General features: G+C 33.8%; 4 protein-coding genes across 6 annotated transcripts; 1 reads left to right on the forward strand and 3 right to left on the reverse strand.

Moving 5' to 3' along the window:
- Positions 1-4497: 4497 nt before the first annotated feature.
- Positions 4498-6878, reverse strand: LOC139432151 (uncharacterized). The gene is made up of 3 exons (XM_071200518.1): positions 6724-6878; positions 4995-6558; positions 4498-4944 (listed from the first exon to the last, which is right to left on the reverse strand). The coding sequence occupies exons 1-3, from the start codon at positions 6876-6878 to the stop codon at positions 4498-4500; spliced, it is 2166 nt and encodes a 721-aa protein (XP_071056619.1).
- A 623-nt stretch (positions 6879-7501) lies between these two features.
- Positions 7502-8215, reverse strand: LOC111414538 (cornichon-like protein). The gene is made up of 2 exons (XM_023045908.2): positions 8004-8215; positions 7502-7954 (listed from the first exon to the last, which is right to left on the reverse strand). The coding sequence occupies exons 1-2, from the start codon at positions 8076-8078 to the stop codon at positions 7565-7567; spliced, it is 465 nt and encodes a 154-aa protein (XP_022901676.1). The 5' UTR covers positions 8079-8215; the 3' UTR covers positions 7502-7564.
- A 365-nt stretch (positions 8216-8580) lies between these two features.
- On the forward strand, positions 8581-12923 carry LOC111414541 (DNZDHHC/NEW1 zinc finger protein 11). 2 transcript variants are annotated; one of them, XM_023045913.2, is made up of 4 exons: positions 8581-8823; positions 8876-9201; positions 12403-12508; positions 12563-12923. In XM_023045913.2, the coding sequence occupies exons 1-4, from the start codon at positions 8711-8713 to the stop codon at positions 12846-12848; spliced, it is 831 nt and encodes a 276-aa protein (XP_022901681.1). In that variant the 5' UTR covers positions 8581-8710; the 3' UTR covers positions 12849-12923. The 2 variants fall into 2 exon arrangements, with proteins under 2 accessions (XP_022901681.1, XP_022901682.1); XM_023045914.2 differs by lacking the exons at positions 12403-12508; positions 12563-12923 and adding exons at positions 9299-9395; positions 9456-12305.
- Positions 12883-23816, reverse strand: LOC111414524 (transportin 3). 2 transcript variants are annotated; one of them, XM_023045884.2, is made up of 4 exons: positions 23580-23816; positions 22222-23492; positions 13220-14578; positions 12883-13162 (listed from the first exon to the last, which is right to left on the reverse strand). In XM_023045884.2, exons 1-4 carry the CDS (start codon positions 23694-23696, stop codon positions 13102-13104), a joined length of 2808 nt encoding a protein of 935 aa, XP_022901652.1. In that variant the 5' UTR covers positions 23697-23816; the 3' UTR covers positions 12883-13101. The 2 variants fall into 2 exon arrangements, with proteins under 2 accessions (XP_022901652.1, XP_071056779.1); XM_071200678.1 differs by having other exon boundaries at positions 22222-23514; positions 23580-23666.
- Positions 23817-23982: the final 166 nt, after the last annotated feature.

A 23982-nucleotide genomic window follows, 5' to 3' on the forward strand; every position in this document is an offset into this window, starting at 1 on the left:
ATTTCAAATTTATATTATCTATTCTGTACACAAATTTTGGCCACGTTAAAGTGAAGTTTGTTCAGCCGACACCAATCGCATACATTATCCAGATCAGACTGTAAAGACTGGCAGTCACTTATATCACGAACAGATGTGAATATTTTCAGATCGTCCGCAAAGAGTAAGCATCTAGATGGATTAATTAGCAAAGGTAAATCATTTATGAATAATAGAAACAATAAAGGTCCCAGATTGCTTCCCTGCGGAACCCCTGAATCTATCCCCAACACATCTGAGAGTGTGTTTTTATATGTGACATAGTAATTCCTATTGGATAAGTACGATACAAAGAAATTAAGAGTTGGATAAGAGAAACCATAAAGCGCCAGCTTGCGTAGAAGGGTATCGTGATCGACCTTATCAAACGCCTTTGTAAAATCAGTATATATAACGTCAACTTGACTTTTTGTAGCTAACGCTCTGGACACATAGTCAGAAAAGATACACAAATTGGTCTCGACAGAGCGGTTAGGAATGAATCCGTGTTGGTCAATATGTAACGCAATTTTAACATGATTAAATATTCTGTGATAAATTATTTGCTCGAAAACTTTTGCGAAACAAGAAATTACCGAAATAGGTCTGTAATTCTTTATATCGCCCGTGTGGCCTGATTTATGAATTGGCGTAACCCTTGCAAGTTTCCATTGATTTGGAAATGTATTTGTTGAAATTGATAAGTTAAAGATGATATATAAGGGTGTTAGAAACGATATTAACGATATTAACAGCTCATGCTCTACCATTATACTCTGTTTTTAAACCAGTAGGAGTAAACGCGAAAGTCAGATTTACACTAGGAAAAATCACCAGAAAATATCACTAGATATTTTGGCGGTAAATTTAAATTAATAATTATTATTATTTATTTATTTACTTATTATTGTATTTATTTTCGTTTGTTATCGTCAACACTAAACATACAAATTAACATTGAAGTTATGAGTGTATTTATTTCAAAATATAATAAAGAAGGGTTTAAGAACACAAAATTTACAATAATGATACGAAACTGTCGAATTGTCAATAACCTAACCTTCAAATTCAAAATTGTCTATGTGTGAACCTTCCTCGCATTCAACCAATCACGTGCAAGGTCAATCTGGTGACAAATTTAAAATACTCCTCCTGGTTTAAAAACAGAGTATAATTGCCAAAGAAAACTTCAAGGTATAATTAATGTTTGTAAACAAAACTAACCTTACCTAACATTCCTTCACGCTATAATTGACATTACAAAAGAAAAATTCACGCTATAATTGCCATTACTAGTTGCCAAAGAAAACTTCATGGTATAATTAATGTTTGTAAACAAAACTAACCTTACCGAACATTCCTTCACGCTATAATTGACATTACAAAAGAAAACTTCACGCTATAATTGCCATTACTAATTGCCAAAGAAAACTTCAAGGTATAATTAATGTTTGTAAACAAAACTAACCTTACCTAACATTCCTTCACGCTATAATTGACATTACAAAAGAAAAATTCACGCTATAATTGACATTACAAAAGAAAAATTCACGCTATAATTGCCATTACAAATTGCCAAAGAATACTTCATGGTATAATTAATGTTTGTAAACAAAACTAACCTTACCGAACATTCCTTCACGCTATAATTGACATTACAAAAGAAAACTTCACGCTATAATTGCCATTACTAATTGCCAAAGAATACTTCATGGTATAATTAATGTTTGTAAACAAAACTAACCTTACTTAACATTCAGTGTCTGAAGACACAGGGCTAAACCCGAAACTTAAAAATATACAACTTAGCGCTGAATAACAATTAAAACTAGAACTAACACTTGCACTAGAACTATACTCTGTTTTTAAACCAGGAGGAGTAAACGCGAAAGTCAGATTTACACTGGAAAAAATCACCAGAAAATATCACTAGATATTTTGGCGGTAAATTTAAATTAATAATTATTATTTATTTATTTACTTATTATTGTATTTATTTTCGTTTGTTATCGTCAACACTAAACATACAAATTAACATTGAAGTTATGAGTGTATTTATTTCAAAATATAATAAAGAAGGGTTTAAGAACACAAAATTAACAATAATGACACGAAACTGTCGAATTGTCAATAACCTAACCTTCAAATTCAAAATCAAACCAATCACGTGCAAGGTCAATCTGGTGACAAATTTAAAATACTCCTCCTGGTTTAAAAACAGAGTATAGGAGTTCAGAGTATTTTCGTACACAATTTAGTATAACTTGTATATTTATACAATTGTTCAATAATTCTGCTATAAAATTTTAACAAAGCAGAATGCCACACGTTACTGGCACGTTTTTTCTCTTTGAAGGACATCGTTGAATCGTTGATATGTTTATTATAATAGGTCTTCCAATAGGCTCAAACTAGTTCAATTGCATTACGCCGACAATGATAAAAAGCAAGTCGCATCACTTGCACTGCTGAAATTAGATTTTTGTTGACCCAGTTGTAAAAGATTTGGAAATTCATCATCTTGTGGTAATCTTTGTCAGTATTCTTGCTACTAGTTTAACGCGAGAAATTAGGAACTTTGTGGAAATTTCGTCTGGACATAATTTGAAGGTGAATGGTGCCAAGTCGGCATTGATGCTTTTTGGTAGGTGGGGTTTGCGGGAGGAAGATTCTCCTCAATTCAGTATAGAAGTTGATGATCAGCGAATTAATATAGGATGCTGTTTTCGTAATTTGGGATTGTATCAGGATTCAGATATTAGATTTAAAACACATATTACACAGAAAACCAATAAATCATATGCAACGTTGAGATTAATTTATGACATTAGGCACACAGTATGTTTTAGACACTGTTAAAGCTGTGCGATACCCTTGTACTTAGTCATTTCACCTTTTGTGATAAGGTTTTTGATACCTGTCTGTTTGCCTCAGCCTTGTATACGATTTAAAACGGTATAATAATGTGTCTCATAAGTTGATAGATGCTGGTTGGTTGAATATGTCCAACAGAAAAAAGTTGCATTTGTTATCATTCTACCAAAAGCTTCTCATGTAGAAGAAGCCCTCGTATCTATACAACAAAATATCATTCAGGACAGATGTTCATAATATCAATATTAGAAATAGGGGTATTATTACACCTCCTAAACACGAGACCTCGTTATTTGAACGATCCTTCACTTATTGCCTTCCTAAATATTATAATCCGCTACCAGGCTCTTCGAAATCTCTAAATTTGAATGTGTTTAAGAAGAAACTGCGACAAATGTCAATGGATGAACAATTTGGCCTATAGTTGCTGAGTTTCGCATGCATATGTATTGCAATTAATATACAGTGCGTTTCAAAAGTAACGGATAAATTCGATAAAATTATTATAAACAATTTATGAAAAAATCGCTGAAACGGGTTTAAAGATTTAAATTTTTTGCAATTTTTTGGTGTATATTTTAATTTTTTTCCGCCATTTTTAAACGAGTTATGACGTCATCGAAGTTTTTTTTAAATGGAACACCCCATTTTTTTTATCGGAATTTGAAAGAGAATTTTTTTCTCAATTATGTGCAATAAATATCAATATCGGTTACATAAGAAAATTTTCGAGAAAAATGAATTTAAAGTTTTATTATTTCTCATTCATTTGATATAGAAAATAGCAGTAGCAGTGCGTAACCATGGCAACCAATTGTTTTGATTTGACATTTTCAAGTTTTATTATTTTTCATTCATTTGATATAGAAAATGGCAGTAGCAGTGCGTAACCATGGCAACCAATTGTTTTGATTTGACATTTTCAAGTTTTATTATTTCTCATTCATTTGATACAGAAAATAGCAGTAGCAGTGCGTAACCATGGCAACCAATTGTTTTGATTTGACATTTTCAAGTTTTATTATTTCTCATTCATTTGATACAGAAAATAGCAGTAGCAGTGCGTAACCATGGCAACCAATTGTTTTGATTTGACATTTTCAAGTGTCAAAATTCAATTTTTTCCTATTGAAAATTTTTCCTTTCTGTGAAAACATTTCCAAAGCAACTTTTTATGTAGAATTCGATGGAATAAGTTAGCTTTCCCTCAAAGCAATATTTTAGTAGTTATTGACATAAAAATGATTTTTTTAAATAGAGCAGCCTAAATATATTTGCAAATTCATCAGTCAATGTCATTTCTGGTTGTTCTGTGACGTAACAGTGATCGTTATCTGGCATGTTTCGTCTTAAGAAACCAATAATTTTCTTTAATAAGCAAACATAAACGTCTTAAATGGTAAAAAAAGGAGGAATTTTGATTTGTTCTCAAAATAACTCATAAAACTCATAGTACTCGAGAAAGCTGGCAAAATCGGAAAATTAATACAAAAGCAGTCACAAATAAACAAATAATAATTTAACACCAATATATTGTAGAATTAACTACAAATAATGAACAAAACTTATAAAAAATTAATAACAATAAGAATGAGTGAAATTAGGTTAGTATTTAGCAATAAATTTTTTAACAGAAGATACATTTAGATAACGATCAAAAAGAATTTTTTTTTCTTTCCGTAACATTTCAATTAACGTATCCAAAAAATAACGAAACTTATTAATGCTTTTATTTTGAGAGTTCATATTTAAACAAACCATTTGAACGAAATTCGGGGTGACACAAGATAAAGCAAGATAATTATATTTCTTCAAGAAAAGTGTTAAAACAACACAATATATCCCATCATCTTCCACGGAAATTTCTTGCACGTACAAAAACTGGGCCAAAACGTCCGTTTCGGGTAATTTTAATATTTTGTTATTTTCAATGGGATTTTTTAACAAATTTTCCAATAACGTTAAACCCCTTTTCTTGCGGGTTATTGAACCTTTTAAGACTCTTCGAAAATCCATTTCAATCGAAAATTCCGCTTTTAAACCTAACAAATCCTAATTTTTTTTTGTATTATTTTTTTATCTTATTTTATATTAGATTTTACCTCCAATTTCGTTAATAAAGCCAACGTTTCACTCCCAGAAATAGAAATTTCATTATTTTTACTTAAACTAGCTTTTATTAAAACCGAAATCGTCTCGAATTTGATAAAATGCTCAACGGCTTCTTTATTATTTTTCATGTGTACCATCAAATGCATACTGTACTTGCAAACTTCGATAAAAGCCTCTGTGTTGTAGATGTACGGTAAAATTGTTCCCATCACTTTGCAAAAAAACGTCGCTAATTTTAGATTTTCAGGAATGCAAGGTTTTGATTTTAATAAAAGTGCTAAAGATTTAGGATTTTTAATCGCGCTTGGAATATAAGATACTATTGAGTTGGAAACCTCGTAATCGTTCATTAATCGCAACAAAAAAGCAGCTCGATTCGAAACTATTTCATTTTCAAAGTCAGTCATAATGACTTGAATTAAAAATTTAACATTTTCAGTCTCTTGGAGGATTCGAATAAAATCTGTGGTTTCCACCGATTTTTTTAACCAAAAGCAAATCGTGAGATAAATTAATGGGGGTCGATCGCTGTTTAAAATCCACGTTAATTGTGTTAAATTTATTGTAAGTATTTTTTCTACGTCGCACCCACACAACGCATTTAAAATCACATTTCCATTTGATATTGAATTCTTTATGTACTTAGGAAACAGATAACATATCGCTTTTAACGTAATCGGATGAAACTTATCCGAAGAATAACATCTTATCGTTATTTCTTTACTTAAATTAACAATTTCTCTTCGATCGATACTTTTCTTAGTAAATGCATCCAACAAATACATCGAAACGAGCGAGAAATCTTTGAGATCTTCAAAAAAATTATCATCAATTCGTGGTAAAACATCCATTAAAAATAAATCTTGAAACATTTTTTTAATAATATCAATAACGTTATCCTTAAATGTTTCGATCGATAAAAAAGATTTCAATATGTTTATGTATTTCACGTAAACTTGAGTTATTTCGTAATCATTGGAATCTTTTATGTTGTAAATGCCTAATAAGCACTTAATAAACTCGTTAATTATAAGCCTATCGTAAAGTATTTGCAAAAATGGGACGTTGTAAGAACAAGGTTTTAATATCCACAATCGAAATTGTTTAAAACTGCTCCACTCCTTGAAATTAATAATATTCCTTAATAAAAGCGAACCCAATCGGCACAATTCTAAAAATTCGACTCCAACGCGATGTTGATACGCTTCTTTTATGCAATTATCGTAAATCTCCTTCGATTCCAGCGGAAAACATGAAAATATTTCGATTAAAATGTTTAAACAATACTTTCTTAACGTTGCTTCTTTAAACGTTTCATGAATCTGATGGCAAATTCTCTCCGGGTTAACGTTTAATCTTAAAATTTCGTTATTTTCTCGTAATTTTATCAATAAATGTATGCAGAAATCGAAAAGATTACATAAAATTGGTTTTAATTGCCCAACAAAACGCTTCCAATTTTCTAACACGAACTCAAAACAATGTTCCATCGATTTTTGTGATGTTAAGAATTTATTTGATGATAAGAATTTTGATAAAATTATTATAACTTTGCTAAAATATAAAAAAATTAAAATTAATACATCATATAACGCCATCTAGTGAATTTTTCTTAAATCAAAAATTAAATAAGTAAAAAATAATATTAATAATATAATGATAATATTAAATTAAATGGTTAATAATTAAAAGTAAAATTAAAAAAATAAAATAACTAACCTAATTTTTTCTTCTGAATTTATATCTCGGAGACGATCAAAAGGAAAGAAATTTATCACTTTTCCAATGTGGGGCCCTTCGTTATACTTATCTAAAAATTTTGATACACTTTCCAACACCATTTCATTTTCAATATCAATAATTTGCGAATTCATTTTTAATTGTTGCAAGAATCTTCAACAATAAATTATTGACGTAACAATTAAAATTTTTCAATTGTTCGCAAACTGACGCCAAATTAAAACAACTTAATATTAATTTATCCTAACGAATTTTTAATCTAAATTAAAAACAATTTCTTTCTAAATTATTTTATTTATTAATTTATTTTATCATAAATTTTAATTAATTTTATTGAAATATTAAATAAAATTAAATTTAAAATCACCATTTTACATTAGTCCTAATGAACAATTAATTCAATCTGTCAAAAATAATTTAAATAATTTTTATCAAAATCACATTTAAAATTATTAAATAAGTTTAAAAAAAGAATTAAATCATAAATCTTTATTTAATAACATCACACACAATAATAAATACACATTAAATTTTAATTCAAAATTCAATATTTGCATCATCATCCTTTATAATAGGATTTTCATTCAAAATAGCTGTAATCATACTGTATAAATACATAAAAATATTAAATAAAATTAAATTTAAAATCACCATTTTACATTAGTCCTAATGAACAATTAATTCAATCTGTCAAAAATAATTTAAATAATTTTTATCAAAATCACATTTAAAATTTTTAAATAAGTTTCAAAAAAAATTAAATCATAAGTCTTTATTTAATAACATCACACACAATAATAAATACACATTAAATTTTAATTCAAAATTCAATATTTGCATCATCATCCTTTATAATAGGATTTTCATTCAAAATAGCTGTAATCATACTGTATAAATATGTAAAAAACAATACTAAATAATAACCCAAATTGATCATGCAATCTCTCATATATCTTTTAATTCTTCCATGAAAATAGATTTCCGTCGGTTCATAAACACCAATGTTACCTTTGGGGACTTTCATTATTTCGTAAATCATGTGCGCCGTTAAAGGCATATTAAAAATGACTAGAATCCAATGACCAGTGATGAGAAGGAGGAAAACCATTCCCGAATGAAAACACAATTTTGGTGTGACCCAAAAGTTTAATTTTGAACAACATTGTTGTGCGTTTAAATAATCACATTCTAAATCTGATATTGTTATGATCTAAAAATTATTTCAATTATTATTTGAGTACTATTTAACGAATACCTACATAATAAATCCACAGGAATAATAAAGCTCCGGTGTTTATTAGAGCCAAAGCGAATACAAAAGGATCTGATACCATTTTGATGTTTTCCAGATAATCTTAAGTGGGATTTAAGTTAATTATTCAAAAATTCCTGATTTGATTTCGCTTTAATTTCAATTTTAACCATTTTATAAAGAATTACTTTTAACTTTGAGGTTATGTTATAATAAATTGAATTAAATCCGCTAGATGGCGACAAACATAAAATCATTAAAACTAAATTCTAAATTAAAATTAATTTCTAATTAATATTACACAAGAATATTTCCTTTGATTTGAAAAAATAAACATATCATTAATTAATTAGAATATCATTTTAAAAAAAGGACTTATTAAGAATTAAATTTTAATTTCGTCGCTAGATGTCGCTTACATCCAATTTAAATAATTGTTTAAGTAGTTTAGTAAATTTAAATTCTATAATAAAATTTTAATTCTTTCTAAATAAATTCGTCTTTATTATTAATAAATTAATATTAAATTAAAAAAAAATTAAATATAAACATAGTCAATGTCAAAATCAAACAGCTGTCAACTGTCAAAAACAGCTGATAACAAAGTAGAGATACCGATAAATCTCCCAAAAAGATGTTTTACATGCAATTATATACATTTAAACTCATTTATTACCTTTGAAAATTAATCATAACTAATTTTAACAATAAAAAATGTTTATAAAAGATCCCTGTGGGATTACATGTATTATAATAACTTATGCGGCAGTCTTTTACGCGGATTATGTAGTTATAAAATGGATTGTTCTTCACACGATGGAAGGAAGGTACTTATTCACCACTTAAAATGAATTTGTTTGTAAAAGTGTACATTTTTAGCTTATGGGGTACATTAAACGCCGTGGCATTTAACTTAATCATTTTTCTTTTGACAATGTCCCACTTTAAGGCTGTTATTTCTGATCCTGGAACGGTTCCTTTACCTCAAAACCGACTCGACTTTTCTGATATGCACTCTGCGGAATCCGGCCTTGATTTGGATTGGACTATTTGTACGAGATGTGAGACTTACAGACCACCAAGAGCTCATCATTGTAGAATTTGCAAAAGGTGCATAAGAAGAATGGATCATCATTGTCCTTGGATAAATAATTGTGTTGGAGAGAGAAATCAAAAATATTTTATACAATTTCTTGTTTATGTTGGTAAGATTATAATTAAAAATAAGTTAAAACAATAACAAAAGAAGCTTATATTGTTTATTTATTCGTTGAATTTTTTGTTGCAAACATTATTTTTTAGGCATTCTATCGGTTTATGCCATCTCATTAATAGTAATATCCTGGGTTAACGATTGCGATAATTGCGACGTCGATGTTTTAATGAAACAGCGAAGAATGTAATTTTATTCAAATCGGTATTTAAAAGTTTTTTTTATGAAAAGGTTTGATTTTTTTAGAATGCACAGCATCATATTATTATTAGAGAGCGCTTTATTTGGACTTTTCGTGTTCGCAATACTCACAGATCAACTCCAGGCGATACTCAGCGATGAAACAGCCATCGAACAAGCGCAAAAACAAGGTCCTTACAGACCCCATAAACCAAAAATGGTCCTACTAAGCGAAGTTTGCGGTAGACAACATCCCGCGATGTGGATTTTACCTTGTTCAAAACTTCCTCGTAAATTAGATTTACCATTGATTGATCATGATGTTTAAAAGTTATTTTTAAGAGAAAAATGGGTCAATGTACTTATTTTTTACACAATACAACACTCTTCTCAGGCTATTATCACTTGTAATTAAATATTTTTACTTCCATTTACTTATTAGTTGATAGGTAATAATTTATTTGTTGTTTAAATTTTTTTTGTAGATGTGTATGTAATTATTTTTTGTTTTAAGCAGAAAATATTTGTTTTGGAAAAATTCAAAAATCATCATATGGCTTAAAAATTAACGATTTTTTTCTTAATCAATGTGAAATGACCCCAAAAAACACGTTAAAAATAAAAAGAAAATGCGGAAAAGTGTAGAACATCAAAAATTATATTAAAGTTTCGATGTGACGTCACGTTTTGTGACGTCACAAGCAATGTTAACGTTAAACCTGTCAATAACTAACCTACAAATTGTTTATTTTATAGCCACGCACAAAATCAACTGATAAACTTAAAAGTAAATCTATAATTTTTAGTTTATGGAGGCTTTGGTATATTTTATTATAAAAATTGTGACATCATTCCCTCCTTTATTTCTAAAACTCCAATTATAACGACGTTCCCATCATCAGGTTAATAATACTCTTATCTAAAGAAACACGAATTACTAAATTAAAAATAACATAATTACTATTACAAACATGAAAAACAATCTCCATACACTTAACTCACAAAAGATTTTTTGTTTAGTTTATAGAATATGATTCTTACCTAAGACTATTATCAATTTTTATCACTAATTAGTGATAAAAATATATATAATATATCATCATATATATATACTGGGTGTCCCTCAAAAGTGGCTCACCCCCATATTTTTCTTTATTATTGGTGATATAAGAAAACCATTTGGAATGCATAGTTAGGTCGCTAAAACGGATTATTACGACATGAAATCATTCTTTTTGTACTTCCGGTTATACCGGATGTGAGCACTAATTTCGCTATTTTTTTAAATTTATAATTTTTTTTTTCTTCAGTTGGGTTGATAGTATAATTTCACATAACTTTTACTTGAAAAAATTTTCACGATCGCTTATAATTTTTGAAAAAAAAAATATTTTAGTTATTTTATAACGTTTTAGTACCTTCGGAAAATGTATTACAACTTTTGACGCATAGTAGCTAGGTTAATAGTATAAACTACGTTATGTCCCTCTTGATTTGCTGTTTCTTGAGCAGTGATCACAGCTATGCTTTAGTCAGTGGTTCTTTTTTAATAATGGTGTAAATTAACAGTTGTATTAAATTAGTTTTAAAAGAAAAACGCGATCAAACAATTAAGTTTAATTCAATTATTTTTGATTTTTTGTTTTTTTCTTTATTTTTTGTTCTTTTACACTAAATGTTCTGTAGCTGATAGTTACAATGTCCATTGTACATTATAATTTGGATTGTTTACTTTATTTTGGTTAAAACCTCTCAGATCACCTGACCTCACACCTTTAGATTCTTTTTATTTAATAATTATAGATTTAAAAAAATAGCGAAATTAATACTCACATCCGGTACAACCGGAAGTACAAAAAGAATGATTTCATGTCGTAATAATCCGTTTTAGCGACCTAACTATGCATTCCAAATGGTTTTCTTATATCACCAATAATAAAGAAAAATATGGGGGTGAGCCACTTTTGAGGGACACCCCATTTTTATATATAATCATATATAATCATAAATATTGATAATAGTCTTAGGTAAGAATCATATTCTATAAACTAAACAAAAAATCTTTTGTGAGTTAAGTGTATGGAGATTGTTTTTCATATTTGTAATAGTAATTATGTTATTTTTAATTTAGTAATTCGTGTTTCTTTAGATAAGAGTATTATTAACCTGACGATGGGAACATTTCCCGAAACGTCGTTATAATTGGAGTTTTAGAAATAAAGGAGAGAATGATGTCGTAACTTAAAAGTAAAGTTATTTTCACTAAACGAGATGAGATTGCAAATATTTTCGGATGAAAAACCCTTGTTTTTCTTAGGCTTGCGATGCATAACGACTGACTATCTGTCGTTAGATCGACTGTATATCAATGCTTATTGATATACAGTGTTAATACTAGAACTAACACTAGACCAAAAACTAAAAACATTCGGATTTAGCCGCACGTCTCTCAAGACGGCTAAACTCGAATGATTCTAGTTCTAGGTCTTGTATTAATTCTAGTACAAAACTAGAACTAACACTTGACCGATAACTAGTCACCTTTGAATCACAAGACGGCTAAACCCAAATGATTCTAGTTCTAGGTCTTGTATTAGTTTTGGTGATAGTGTTAGTGTAAAACTAGAACTCACAATAGTCCTAGAACTTGAAACATTCGGGTTTAGCCCAATCCCAAATATTAACCCAATCCGGAGTTTACAACCCACCCTCTGCTTCTTTCATAACGTTTAGGTTATCTTTAGTTTATATATTCGGTAAGCTTTACACTTTTCCGCACTTTTTTTTTATTTGTTAGGACTGACTTCAATGATTTCCCGTCGATTTTTAAGCAACTTGATGATTCTTGAATTGTACCTTTATTTTTGTGTATGTTTATAATCGTTTAATTTGATATTAAACGTAATTTATAATTAATTAATCGTTTCTTTTTCGATATAACCTCAAAATAAAATAAATATCACAATATAAGCTTTTTGTGAATAAATTATATTATTAATATTTAATATTTTAGGTGTACTTTCAAGTTTTGCTTTAACTTTAGCCGGTTATTCATTATCAATCTTCTTTTTTTGCGCGGATTGCCCCAGTTATGAAAAGCAAAAAGATTTTGGCCGAATGTGAGTTGTTATAACCACAAAAATGCGATTTTTAAATTTTTTCTTTTTTTTAAGGATTGCTCATGGGCTTTTATTGATTATAAGTAGTATTTATTTAATGTTTTCGGTTGCAATTTTAACGGATCAACTTCATGGAATTTGTGCTGATCGTACGGTTATTGAGCGATTAGCAAAATCGGGGCCTTTCCGACCAGAAACGACCAAAAAGTCACGAATGGAGGACGTTTGTGGGAATCAACCGAAAATTTGTTGGATTTGCCCGTGTAGTTCACCCCCTCCCGATAAATTACGAGGGTTCGTTAACAGACCCGCACCACATCAACGCCCCGAAGTTGTTTAAATAAATAATTTAGTTACTTAAAAATAAAAAACAATTATTTTTAAATAAACATATTTTATTTGAATTTCAAGTCCATTCACATATTTTTCTTTATTTAATGTCACTTAATTTTCACTATAAAATTAATGTACAATTATTAACATTCTCAAGCACTTTCACACACATAATTGTTGTCACAACAGAATTATTTAATTCAATTGAGCTAACTTGATGATAAATCAGTTTTAAAATATCTTTATTCTTCATTTTTATTTCAACGATATAATCTTGATAGGTCTTTTAGGGCGTGCGTAATCGATTTTGATGTCTCAGACCTACCAACGAAACTTTTATTAAAAAAAAAATTAATCAAAACAATTTAAAAAACTTACCCAATAACTTTGAAATGAAATTCGTTTAATTGTTGTGAAGAAACGGTGATAACCCCGTTTCCTCCATCTTTTGGTAACGTTTCCAACGCCGCGTACAACCAGGACGAGGCTAATTCGCGGTCGTAATCGCACAGGGCCAAGACTAAATCTCCAATTTCGCTTAACATATAAGAATGGAGATAAAAAACTGAGGCTTGTATTAAATTCGTCATCATTTGTTGGCCGTATTTATTTAAAAGCTTTTTAACCAATTCCGATCGTTCGCAAAAATCGTTTTGATTCCTACTACTTTTACTTGACCCGACAAAATCGCAAAGAAATTTCGCCACCGTTATGTTAGCTTCACGGTGATCGATTGTACTCGCTAAAATCGCACACTGAATTATATGATCGATTGCCGTACATTTTAAGAAAGGTAGTGCTGCTCGTTGAAGTAATCTTGTACATAATCGAAAGAAGTCGTCAACTGTATCCGGATGATTTCTTAATCCGTTTTCCCCTTGTAATAATTCGAATGTTGGGGCGAGGAACGTTTGTAACATTTCTAATAAACCCTGTACACAAGTCGCATCAGTTGCGTATTCGTCGACTAAGATACTCCCAACGTACAAAAAACACGAATGTTTATGCGCTAAATATAACCGCATTATTTGTCCAACTAAGCTTTCTAAAATCTCTCGTACTTGTTGACTAACACATCTCAACATGTATCTCATCGTACGACACACCCTCTCCATTATTCTTATATCATTTTGATATTTATCAAAAATCTTTGAAATAATGGGCCACACCTCTAAAATAATGGGTTTACACGGATGTTGTTCGCCATCTTCTACGCTAATAGTAACATATTTAAAAATCGCGGCTAATCTATCAACCCATAAAACCGGATCTGATTTAGTTCCTCGAACGGGAACCACATCTTGTTCGATCAATTGCATCAACGGGGTTAATTGCATATAACACAATTCCCTTAAAGCACTTGTTACATCGCGATGGGGCATACAACTAACGATGGCCGCCACTCCCGTTAATAAACCAATAACGGCATTATTGGTTATCGCAAACGTATCCACTTGACGCAGCAAATGAACAAGTACCGGAATATGTCCAGGCATATGATCTCCACACGTCCCACAAATACTTTGCAAGGCCGTGGCGGCGGCCGCCCCAATTCCTTGCTGAGGTAGACAGTAAACGAGAAAATTTAAAATCATATCTAGAGTTTCCGGATGTTTTTCGATCCATTCGCATAGTTGTCCCAAGAGAAGTACGGAAGTGTGTCGAACTGCAATGTGGGTATTTTCTGGTACATTTAAAATCGCTTCAACCACTTTTGGTACAACATCATTTTCTGACCTAAATAATAATTTAAATAAATAAAAAAAAATAATTAAAGGGATCATTCCCAAAGACGGTAGAATCTAAAATGACTGCTACATAATTTGTAATCTAGAAAATGAAGTTAGTACATACAAAGGGTGGGTTAGTCTGGCTTTTTGCGGGGGTGGAGAAAGCACCGCGTCGAGTGTCTGCCTCCTCGTGGCATCACTGGATGTGTGTCTTCCACTACTCGTATGCGCTAAAGGAATTTACTAAATAATTGGCACTCCAACAGTCCAAGGTGTCGTGTCGTGGTTAAGGATGTGCACGGAAAGGTAACGGCACCAGCTGCTGTTTACAACAATTGTTATACCATGTGCTGGAATCCAGCTGGCTGAACCTCATTAAAAACTCCAAAGTCAAGATAGAACAGGTTATACCGAAGACTTTTATCGGTTTATTGCGTTGGCCAAGTGGGAAATACTTGGTTCCTAATAAGCGGACTCTGGATACTTGGGGACCTCGAGTTTCAACAACGTGGTAGACTTTCTTTCCCTAACTACGCGTAGGACGTCTATGGAACTGATTAAAGCAACTATAAAAAAGGTTGATGCAACTCCGAGCGCATCGAGGCAGAAATTGCCTTCAACTAGTGGAAGCGCAGAGGATTTTACAATGTCCTCCGGTTAAGACCATAACACTGATCTAGGCCACCTATGCAAACAAGACGGAAAAGTACACTGAGTCGTAAATACACAACGGAGTAAGGTGGGCTATTTCTAATTTTAAGCCCTAAAATCACTTGGAGGGGATGGAATTCTGCCTATTTTTCTGCAAAAAAAATCATGGAAGACCTGCTCCCAGTAATAATATCCCTATATACCTACACCATAGAGAAAAGTAAAGGTGGTCTTCATACCTAAAGGTGGTAGGCGTTCAAACGCCGATCCCAAGGCACACAGACCTATTAGCCTAACTTCATTTCTTCTCAAAGGGATGGAAAAGGTAATTGATCAATACCTTACGAATGGAGTGCTTGTCACCAATCCACTCCATCCGAGTCAACATGCTTACCAGACAGCAAAATCAACAATTACTGCTCTCCATGTTTTGACAAGCAGTTTAGAGGAGACAATTAGAACTAAAGAGATAGAACCCTATGTGCTTTCATAGACATAGAGACTTTTGTATTTAGAAATAGAGTGCTCTCACCTCTCCTGGTAGTTGATGACTTGATGAAAACCTAAATGAAAAATGGATTCATGATTCAGGGGTATACTGATGACCTGGTAATCACAATCCGAGGTAAATATGACACAAACATAACTCAATTAATGCAGAAAGCCCTAGTACTTACCAGCGCTTGGTGTAATGGGCTCAGCATCAATAAAAACAAAATCGAAATAGGGACTATTTCGATTTTCAATCGGAGAAGGAAGCTACAATTGAGAGGACTTTCTATTGAAAGTAGAACTATAAACCTCAAAACAGAAGTTAAATACCTAGGGGTAATACTAGACAGTACATTAAACTGGAACTCCCACATAGGCAAGGTGAGGAAAAAGGCCATTATGGCTAACCAGATCTGCCGCACGATCCTCGGAAGGAAAAGGGGTCTTAACCCTTTAAGGACGATTGCCGTATATATACGTTTCACAAAAATCAGTCCCAGAGACGAACGCCGTATATATACGCAAAAGGTTTTGAGTATCTTATGACATTCATATACGGCTCAATTTAAAATTTGTGTCTTATAGGCGAAAGCCGTTTTTAAACGGCACAAAATTTTGTACTGCACAGACGAGCGCCGTATATAAGCGTTGTTTTTACACACGTGGTCAATGTTCAAAAACACCACATGTTCTATATTTTTTTATAAGTGATATATTTTCCGTAATAAGTGAAACAACGGATGATTAGTGTTGTGCACAATGTCCTACAGAATGGATTTTTACGTGGACAGCAGCGATGAAGAGCCATTTGAAGACAGCGGAAGCGAATATTTACCAAGTGAAGATGAAGAGTCTGAAGAAGATGATATGTTAATTGATGAATATCAAGATGTAATGTTAGTAGAAAGTGTAAGTGAAGACAGTAATCATGAACTAGAAACCGACCTAGCGACGACAGAAAAAGATTACGCCGACATAAAAATAATTTGGGGAGACAGTGATTTCGTTCCAACAATTTTCGAATTTGATCCTACAAATAGCGGCATCAGGAATGATTCTTTGTCTGAAAAGTCCATAGAATTTGATTATTTTGCAAGCCTATTTACCGAAGATATCGTAGAATATATTGTAACCGAAACTAACCGATATGCTAATCAAAATCAGGCAAAGGATTGGAAAGAACTTTCAACACAAGAATTTTATGTTTTTATCGGTCTAACAATGCTAATGTCTCGAAACAAAAAAACTAATTTAAAAGAATATTGGTCTACAGATTCTTTGCTCGAGTCTCCAATCTTTTCTAGAATCATGCCTAGGGACAAATATATGAGTATTCTTTCAAATCTTCATTTTGTGAATAATGAAAAACAACCTACGACTAAACTATATAAGGTAGAAAAAGTCCTCAAACTCATAAAGGAGAACTTCCAAAAACAGTTCTACCCGTTTGAGAATTTAGTTGTTGATGAAAGCATGGTGTTATTTAAAGGACGTTTAAGCTTTAAACAATACATAAAGACGAAAACGCATCGCTTTGGAATGAAACTGTATGTTCTTTGTGATTGTGAAACTGGAATGGTTCTTGATTTCGTTGTGTATGTTGGAAATGATACAAAACAATTTGTTGAAGAAATAAAGGGTCTAGGATCTTCAGGATCTGTCGTAGTGTCTCTTATGAAACCATACCTTGACAAGGGACACAAGCTTTTCACAGACAACTACTATTCCAGCCCAATTTTGGCAAATTATCTTTTCGAAAAAAAAACGAACACCTGTGGAACTGTGCGTGAAAGTAGAAAATATATGCCTACACTGAAAAAAAAACTGAAGAAGGGCGAATTGTCTTCGAAAAGTAGCGATAAAATTCTTGTCATAAAATGGAAAGATCGCCGCGACGTAACTATGATATCTACAATGCACGAGAACAAAATAGTAATCATGGATAAAATTGACAAGCGAACAAATGAGGCTACGAAAAAACCACTGTGTGTAATCAATTACAACGAGAGAATGGGAGCAGTTGATCGCACAGATATGATGTTGAGCAATATAGAATGCATGCGCAAAAGTATGAAGTGGTACAAGAAACTTTTCTTCCACTCATTAGATTTATTAATTCTAAACTCGCACGCAATGATGCAAACAAAAAATGTTAACAAAATTCCTTTTGGTGATTTCCAAATTTTTGAAAAGTAAGTATCACCCCTGAATTGTAACATTTTTAACTTCATATTTAACACAGGTTTCCTCTTGACTACCCTACTATAAGAATAGCTCGTGGTGTGCCAGATGTTAGAAGGTTGGTGGAAAAACATTTTCCTCACGTTGTTCCTGCAACACCGACAAATAAGACACCTCAAAGAAGATGTGTAGTATGTTCGCAAACAATTTTAGGACCCAGAAAGAGGAAAGATTCACGGTACATGTGTACCATTTGCAACGTGGGGTTGTGTCTGACGCCTTGCTTCGAAATTTACCACACTAAAAACCAATACTGAAAGAAATAAAAGTTGCTGTTGTTCATATGTACAATAAATAATTTTCTGATTTCTCTTTTTATTATTTCTCCATAGATAAACAATTAAATCGCCTATAAACATAGCAAACATTTGTTGCCGTACATATACGGCGGTCGTCTGTGCGGCAATAACATCGGTGCCGTCTGAGAGGTAAGCGAATAAATTTTGGAGCCGTCCTTAAAGGGTTAAACCACGAATGAATTAGGCCTATGTAGCAATAATCAGACCCATGGTCGCCTATGCCTCACTGGTTTGGTGGCCAAAAAGGAATCATAAAACAGCACAACAACAGCTGGCACACACTACTTCATTTATATATACAAAAGCTGATATAGGGTAACCTCAGAGGACACTTCGGAATCGAAGGCCGTTCGATCCGGAATAGGCATGGGCATTAGCGGACCAAATAGCCGCATTAAATTGCCCCTCAGCTCGGATATAACCATTTTCAAGCAAAAGCACTTGCCATAAACTTCTGCACTACTTTGGGACAGAAAGGTGCATCCATAAACATTTTTACGGACAGTTGGGCCGCCCTAAAGGCAATTCAGGCCTACACAGCAACCTGAGAGACCTCGCTAGGAGTAATGAGAAGGCGGACAAGCTGACCAAAGAGGCAGAAAAGTGTGGATGGACCCCAACCCGGCTGTGGACTACAAAAAAGCCACCTAAAACAAGTAATCAACAGTTGGGAGGCCTCAAAGGTAGCCTTATGCTGGAAAGAACGTCCAGGTCACAGACAAGCATAGAGCATTATAACTCCGCCACAAAAGAAAACCAAAGAGGTTTCATGCCTCAGCTCAGATATAATCATTTTTCAAGCAAAAGCACTTGCTATAAACTTCTGCACTACTTTGAACCTACAAAAGGGACAGAAAGGTGCATCCATAAACATTTTTACGGACAGTTGGGCCGCCCTAAAGGCAATTCAGGTCTACACAGCAACCTGAGAGAACTCGCTAGGAGTAATGAGAAGGCGGACAAGCTGACCAAAGAGGCAGAAAAGCGTGGATGGACCCCAACCCGGCTGTGGACTACAAAAAAGCCACCTAAAACAAGTAATCAACAATTGGGAGGCCTCAAAGGTAGCCTTACGCTGGAAAGAACTTCCAGGTCACAGACAAGCAAAGAGCATTATAACTCCGCCACAAAAGAAAACCAAAGAGGTTTCATGCCTCAGCTCAGATATAATCATTTTTCAAGCAAAAGCACTTGCTATAAACTTCTGTACTACTTTGAACCTACAAAAGGGACAGAAAGGTGCATCCATAAACATTTTTACGGACAGTTGGGCCGCCCTAAAGGCAATTCAGGTCTACACAGCAACCTGAGAGAACTCGCTAGGAGCAATGAAAAGGCGGACAAACTGACCAAAGAGGCAGAAAAGCGTGGATGGACCCCAACCCGGCTGTGGACTACAAAAAAGCCACCTAAAACAAGTAATCAACAATTGGGAGGCCTCAAAGGTAGCCTTACGCTGGAAAGAACTTCCAGGTCACAGACAAGCATAGAGCATTATAACTCCGCCACAAAAGAAAGCCAAAAAGGTTTTACGGAATAGGCATGGGCATTAGCGGCCGAAATAGTTAAATTGCCCCTCAGCTCAGATATAACCATTTTTCAAGCAAAAGCACTTGCTATAAACTTCTGCACTATTTTGAACCTACAAAAGGGACAGAAAGGTGCATCCATAAACATTTTTACGAACAGTTGGGCCGCCCTAAAGACAATTCAGGCCTACACAGCAACCTGAGAGAAATCGCTAGGAGTAATGAGAAGGCGGACAAGCTGACCAAAGAGGCAGAAAAGCGTGGATGGACCCCAACCCGGCTGTGGACTACAAAAAAGCCACCTAAAACAAGTAATCAACAATTGGGAGACCTCAAAGGTAGCCTTACGCTGGAAAGAACTTCCAGGTCACAGACAAGCATAGAGCATTATAACTCCGCCACAAAAGAAAGCCAAAAAGGTTTTACGGAATAGGCATGGGCATTAGCGGCCGAAATAGTTAAATTGCCCCTCAGCTCAGATATAACCATTTTTCAAGCAAAAGCACTTGCTATAAACTTCTGCACTATTTTGAACCTACAAAAGGGACAGAAAGGTGCATCCATAAACATTTTTACGAACAGTTGGGCCGCCCTAAAGACAATTCAGGCCTACACAGCAACCTGAGAGACCTCGCTAGGAGCAATGAGAAGGCGGACAAGCTGACCAAAGAGGCAGAAAAGCGTGGATGGACCCCAACCCGGCTGTGGACTACAAAAAAGCCACCTAAAACAAGTAATCAACAATTGGGAGACCTCAAAGGTAGCCTTACGCTGGAAAGAACTTCCAGGTCACAGACAAGCATAGAGCATTATAACTCCGCCACAAAAGAAAGCCAAAAAGGTTTTACGGAATAGGCATGGGCATTAGCGGCCGAAATAGTTAAATTGCCCCTCAGCTCAGATATAACCATTTTTCAAGCAAAAGCACTTGCTATAAACTTCTGCACTATTTTGAACCTACAAAAGGGACAGAAAGGTGCATCCATAAACATTTTTACGAACAGTTGGGCCGCCCTAAAGACAATTCAGGCCTACACAGCAACCTGAGAGACCTCGCTAGGAGCAATGAGAAGGCGGACAAGCTGACCAAAGAGGCAGAAAAGCGTGGATGGACCCCAACCCGGCTGTGGACTACAAAAAAGCCACCTAAAACAAGTAATCAACAATTGGGAGACCTCAAAGGTACCTATACGCTGAAAAGAACTTCCAGGTCACAGACAAGCATAGAGCATTATAACTCCGCTACAAAAGAAAGCCAAAAAGGTTTTACGGAATAGGCATGGGCATTAGCGGTCGAAATAGTTAAATTGCCCCTCAGCTCAGATATAACCATTTTTCAAGCAAAAGCACTTGCTGTAAACTTCTGCACTACTTTGAACCTACAAAAGGGACAGAAAGGTGCATCCATAAACATTTTTACGAACAGTTGGGCCGCCCTAAAGACAATTCACGCCTACACAGCAACCTGAGAGAACTCGCTACGAGCAATGAGAAGGCGGACAAGCTGACCGAAGAGGCAGAAAAGCGTGGATGGACCCCAACCCGGCTGTGGACTACAAAAAAGCCACCTAAAACAAGTAATCAACAATTGGAAGACCTCAAAGGTAGCTATACGCTGGAAAGAACTTCCAGGTCACAGACAAGCATAGAGCATTATAACTCCGCCACAAAAGAAAGCCAAAACGGTTTTACGGAATAGGCATGGGCATTAGCGGCCGAAATAGTTTAATTGCCCCTCAGCTCAGATATAACCATTTTTCAAGCAAAAGCACTTGCTATAAACTTCTGCACTACTTTGAACCTATAAAAGGGACAGAAAGGTGCATCCATAAACATTTTTACAGACAGTTGGGCCGCCCTAATGGCAATTCAGGCCTACACAGCAACCTGAGAGAACTCGCTAGGAGCAATGAGAAGGCGGACAAGCTGAGCAAAGAGGCAGAAAAGCGTGGATGGACGCCAACCCGGCTGTGGACTACAAAAAAGCCACCTAAAACAAGTAATCAACAGTTGGGAGGCCTTAAAGGTAGCCTTACGCTGGAAAGAACTTCCAGGTCACAGACAAGCAAAGAGCATTATAACTCCGCCACAAAGGTTTCATGCCTCAGCAAAGGACTATAACTTGTCGACTTTGCAACGACGAGTCAGAAAAGGCTAAACATGTAATGTATGTAATTGATGTAATTGCATCGCCTAAAACACAAAATTTTCGGTAAAGCTCTTTTGACCCCTACCGACATAGGAACAAGACCTTGGAGCAATACTAAGGTTCATTAAGGACATTACACTTGCCCTAAACTTTTGGAGGGCTGAAGTTACAATAGATCTTATAGGTCGCGATGATGAGAGGAGCGCTCTCATCAGCAATAATAAGCATATAAGGATGTAGCAGTCCTCTTAGATTCTACTGTCCTTGGGTAATCCTTTAAAATACTTACGGCAAAACATTTTTGGCAACAGCTTGCATAACAAATAGCGCAGCTTCGGTACTTTCCCAAGTAACTCCCGGAACTTGCAAATTCATAAACATCTGTCTAAAACAACTACAACTCCCCACAATAAACACAACATCTTTAATTAAATCGGAAACCTTCAATCGAAAATCTTTAAAATCATCGCCCTCGTCTAAAAGTCCTTCGTGATCGGGTTCAATTTGGCAATGCCTGCAAAGGGCGGTTACTAATCGTTCAATATACGGTCTGTATAATTCCGTGGTGGTTTTATCCTTTCTATTATAAAGTTCTTCGCTTAATAAATACCACAAATTAAAAGTAATTTCGGCTACTTCGTAATCGTGATGTCCAACGCAAAGAAGTACCAAGTCGAAAACTTTAATTGCAAAATGAGGTTGATTGAGTGGCGCGTTTACGATTTTGTCTAAAAACGATTCTCCTAATTCGGTAAAAATCCTGCAGTAATTCATCGATTTATCTTGATCTTCGTTTGCAACGCTTAAATGATATGGAACTTCAAAGTTTAAGATGCTATTGAAAAGGAACATTTCTAAGCTGTGTTGGTTGTTGTTCGACTCCAAACATCTTAATAATGTGCATAAACACTCGGTGGCTGCGTCGTGTAACGCCCCTAAAATCGGGGGATGTTTTTCACTTTCTTGTTTATAACAAAGTACATTTAAAGCGTGAGCAACGACTGAGTTATCGGAGACATCTTCTAATTGTATCGCCCCCACGCTAACCCACGATGTAAAACAACGAATAATTTTTACGTTTAGATGGACGTTTTCGTGTAAATTTGTCGAATAATTACTGCAACAGTGCTTTAAGAATTCGTTCACAGTTGGAGCGCAACATTTAAAATCTGCTTGTATTTCTATACGACGATTCTCGCCCAATCTAACCGAACGGATTTCTAATTCTTCTGGAAGAACTATGAGTACTTCAAGAAGTGGCCATAAGTGAGATTGGGAGAACCGATTAACAAGATCTAACGTTGCTTTTTGCCAAATGGGCATTTGTAAGATGAGATCAGCCAAAGCTAAAGATAATTGAGTTACGATGATGGGATTTGTTGTTTCCGTTATTTTACTAATATGATCAAGAAGTGAATCTCTTAAAGAAGAGTGTACTTCAAAAGGTAATTCGTGGAAAGACTGGTGGATTTTTGTACGCATCGTTTGCGCTGCGAAATAACATGATTCTAAGTCTGCCTTGTGGTGGAGTAATTCGTCAGCTATCGTCCAGGCGTGTACCTAAAATATTTATTGTTCCAATCTAATTAATTAAGTTAATACAATTATGTAAGGATTAAAATCGTTTTTACAGGAATAAAAACTTACTGATTTTTGTAGATCTCCAAGCCATTGGGATGCTCTTTCCTTTTCACTTGTGTTGGGGTTATTGTACAAAGCTGAAATAGCCATATAAACGATATCTAAGGTTGGTTTCTGATCCATTTTAAATTAATAAAACTATTCTCAGCCGATATACTTATAGAAAAAACCGACAAAACTCATTATTTATAAATCATAGTTGTCATGCTGTCAAAACTAAGGCCCGGTAGCGGTATGGTTTCTAAAATGTGGTGGCCAACTTAACTATTATATTACCAACATAAATTTAAATAACTAAAGATTCATTAAAATAATTTTTAAATTAACTATAATTCTTTTTTCATTTACGCATTAAATTTAATTTAAAATGAATTCAATTTAATAAAAGTTATTTAAATCAAAATTAAAT

This window comes from Onthophagus taurus, chromosome 11 (assembly GCF_036711975.1).
Source record: "Onthophagus taurus isolate NC chromosome 11, IU_Otau_3.0, whole genome shotgun sequence".
Lineage (NCBI taxonomy): Eukaryota > Metazoa > Arthropoda > Insecta > Coleoptera > Scarabaeidae > Onthophagus > Onthophagus taurus.

Bases quoted from the DNA above. Each gene is read 5' to 3' on its own strand.
- LOC139432151 (XM_071200518.1), bottom strand. From the start codon at position 6,878: ATGAATTCGCAAATTATTGATATTGAAAATGAAATGGTGTTGGAAAGT. The intron at 6,559-6,723 runs GTTAGTTATTTT...TTTATATTTTAG, and splicing joins AATTCAGAAGAAAAAATTAG to CAAAGTTATAATAATTTTAT. The intron at 4,945-4,994 runs GTAAAATCTAAT...AAAAAAAATTAG, and splicing joins CTTTATTAACGAAATTGGAG to GATTTGTTAGGTTTAAAAGC.
- LOC111414538 (XM_023045908.2), bottom strand. From the start codon at position 8,078: ATGGTATCAGATCCTTTTGTATTCGCTTTGGCTCTAATAAACACCGGA. The intron at 7,955-8,003 runs GTAGGTATTCGT...AATAATTTTTAG, and splicing joins TATTCCTGTGGATTTATTAT to ATCATAACAATATCAGATTT.
- LOC111414541 (XM_023045913.2), top strand. From the start codon at position 8,711: ATGTTTATAAAAGATCCCTGTGGGATTACATGTATTATAATAACTTAT. The intron at 9,202-12,402 runs GTAAGATTATAA...TTAATATTTTAG, and splicing joins ACAATTTCTTGTTTATGTTG to GTGTACTTTCAAGTTTTGCT. The intron at 12,509-12,562 runs GTGAGTTGTTAT...CTTTTTTTTAAG, and splicing joins CAAAAAGATTTTGGCCGAAT to GATTGCTCATGGGCTTTTAT.
- LOC111414524 (XM_023045884.2), bottom strand. From the start codon at position 23,696: ATGGATCAGAAACCAACCTTAGATATCGTTTATATGGCTATTTCAGCT. The intron at 23,493-23,579 runs GTAAGTTTTTAT...TAAATATTTTAG, and splicing joins TTGGAGATCTACAAAAATCA to GTACACGCCTGGACGATAGC. The intron at 14,579-22,221 runs GTAAGTATTTTA...ATTATTATTTAG, and splicing joins GTTGCCAAAAATGTTTTGCC to GTCAGAAAATGATGTTGTAC.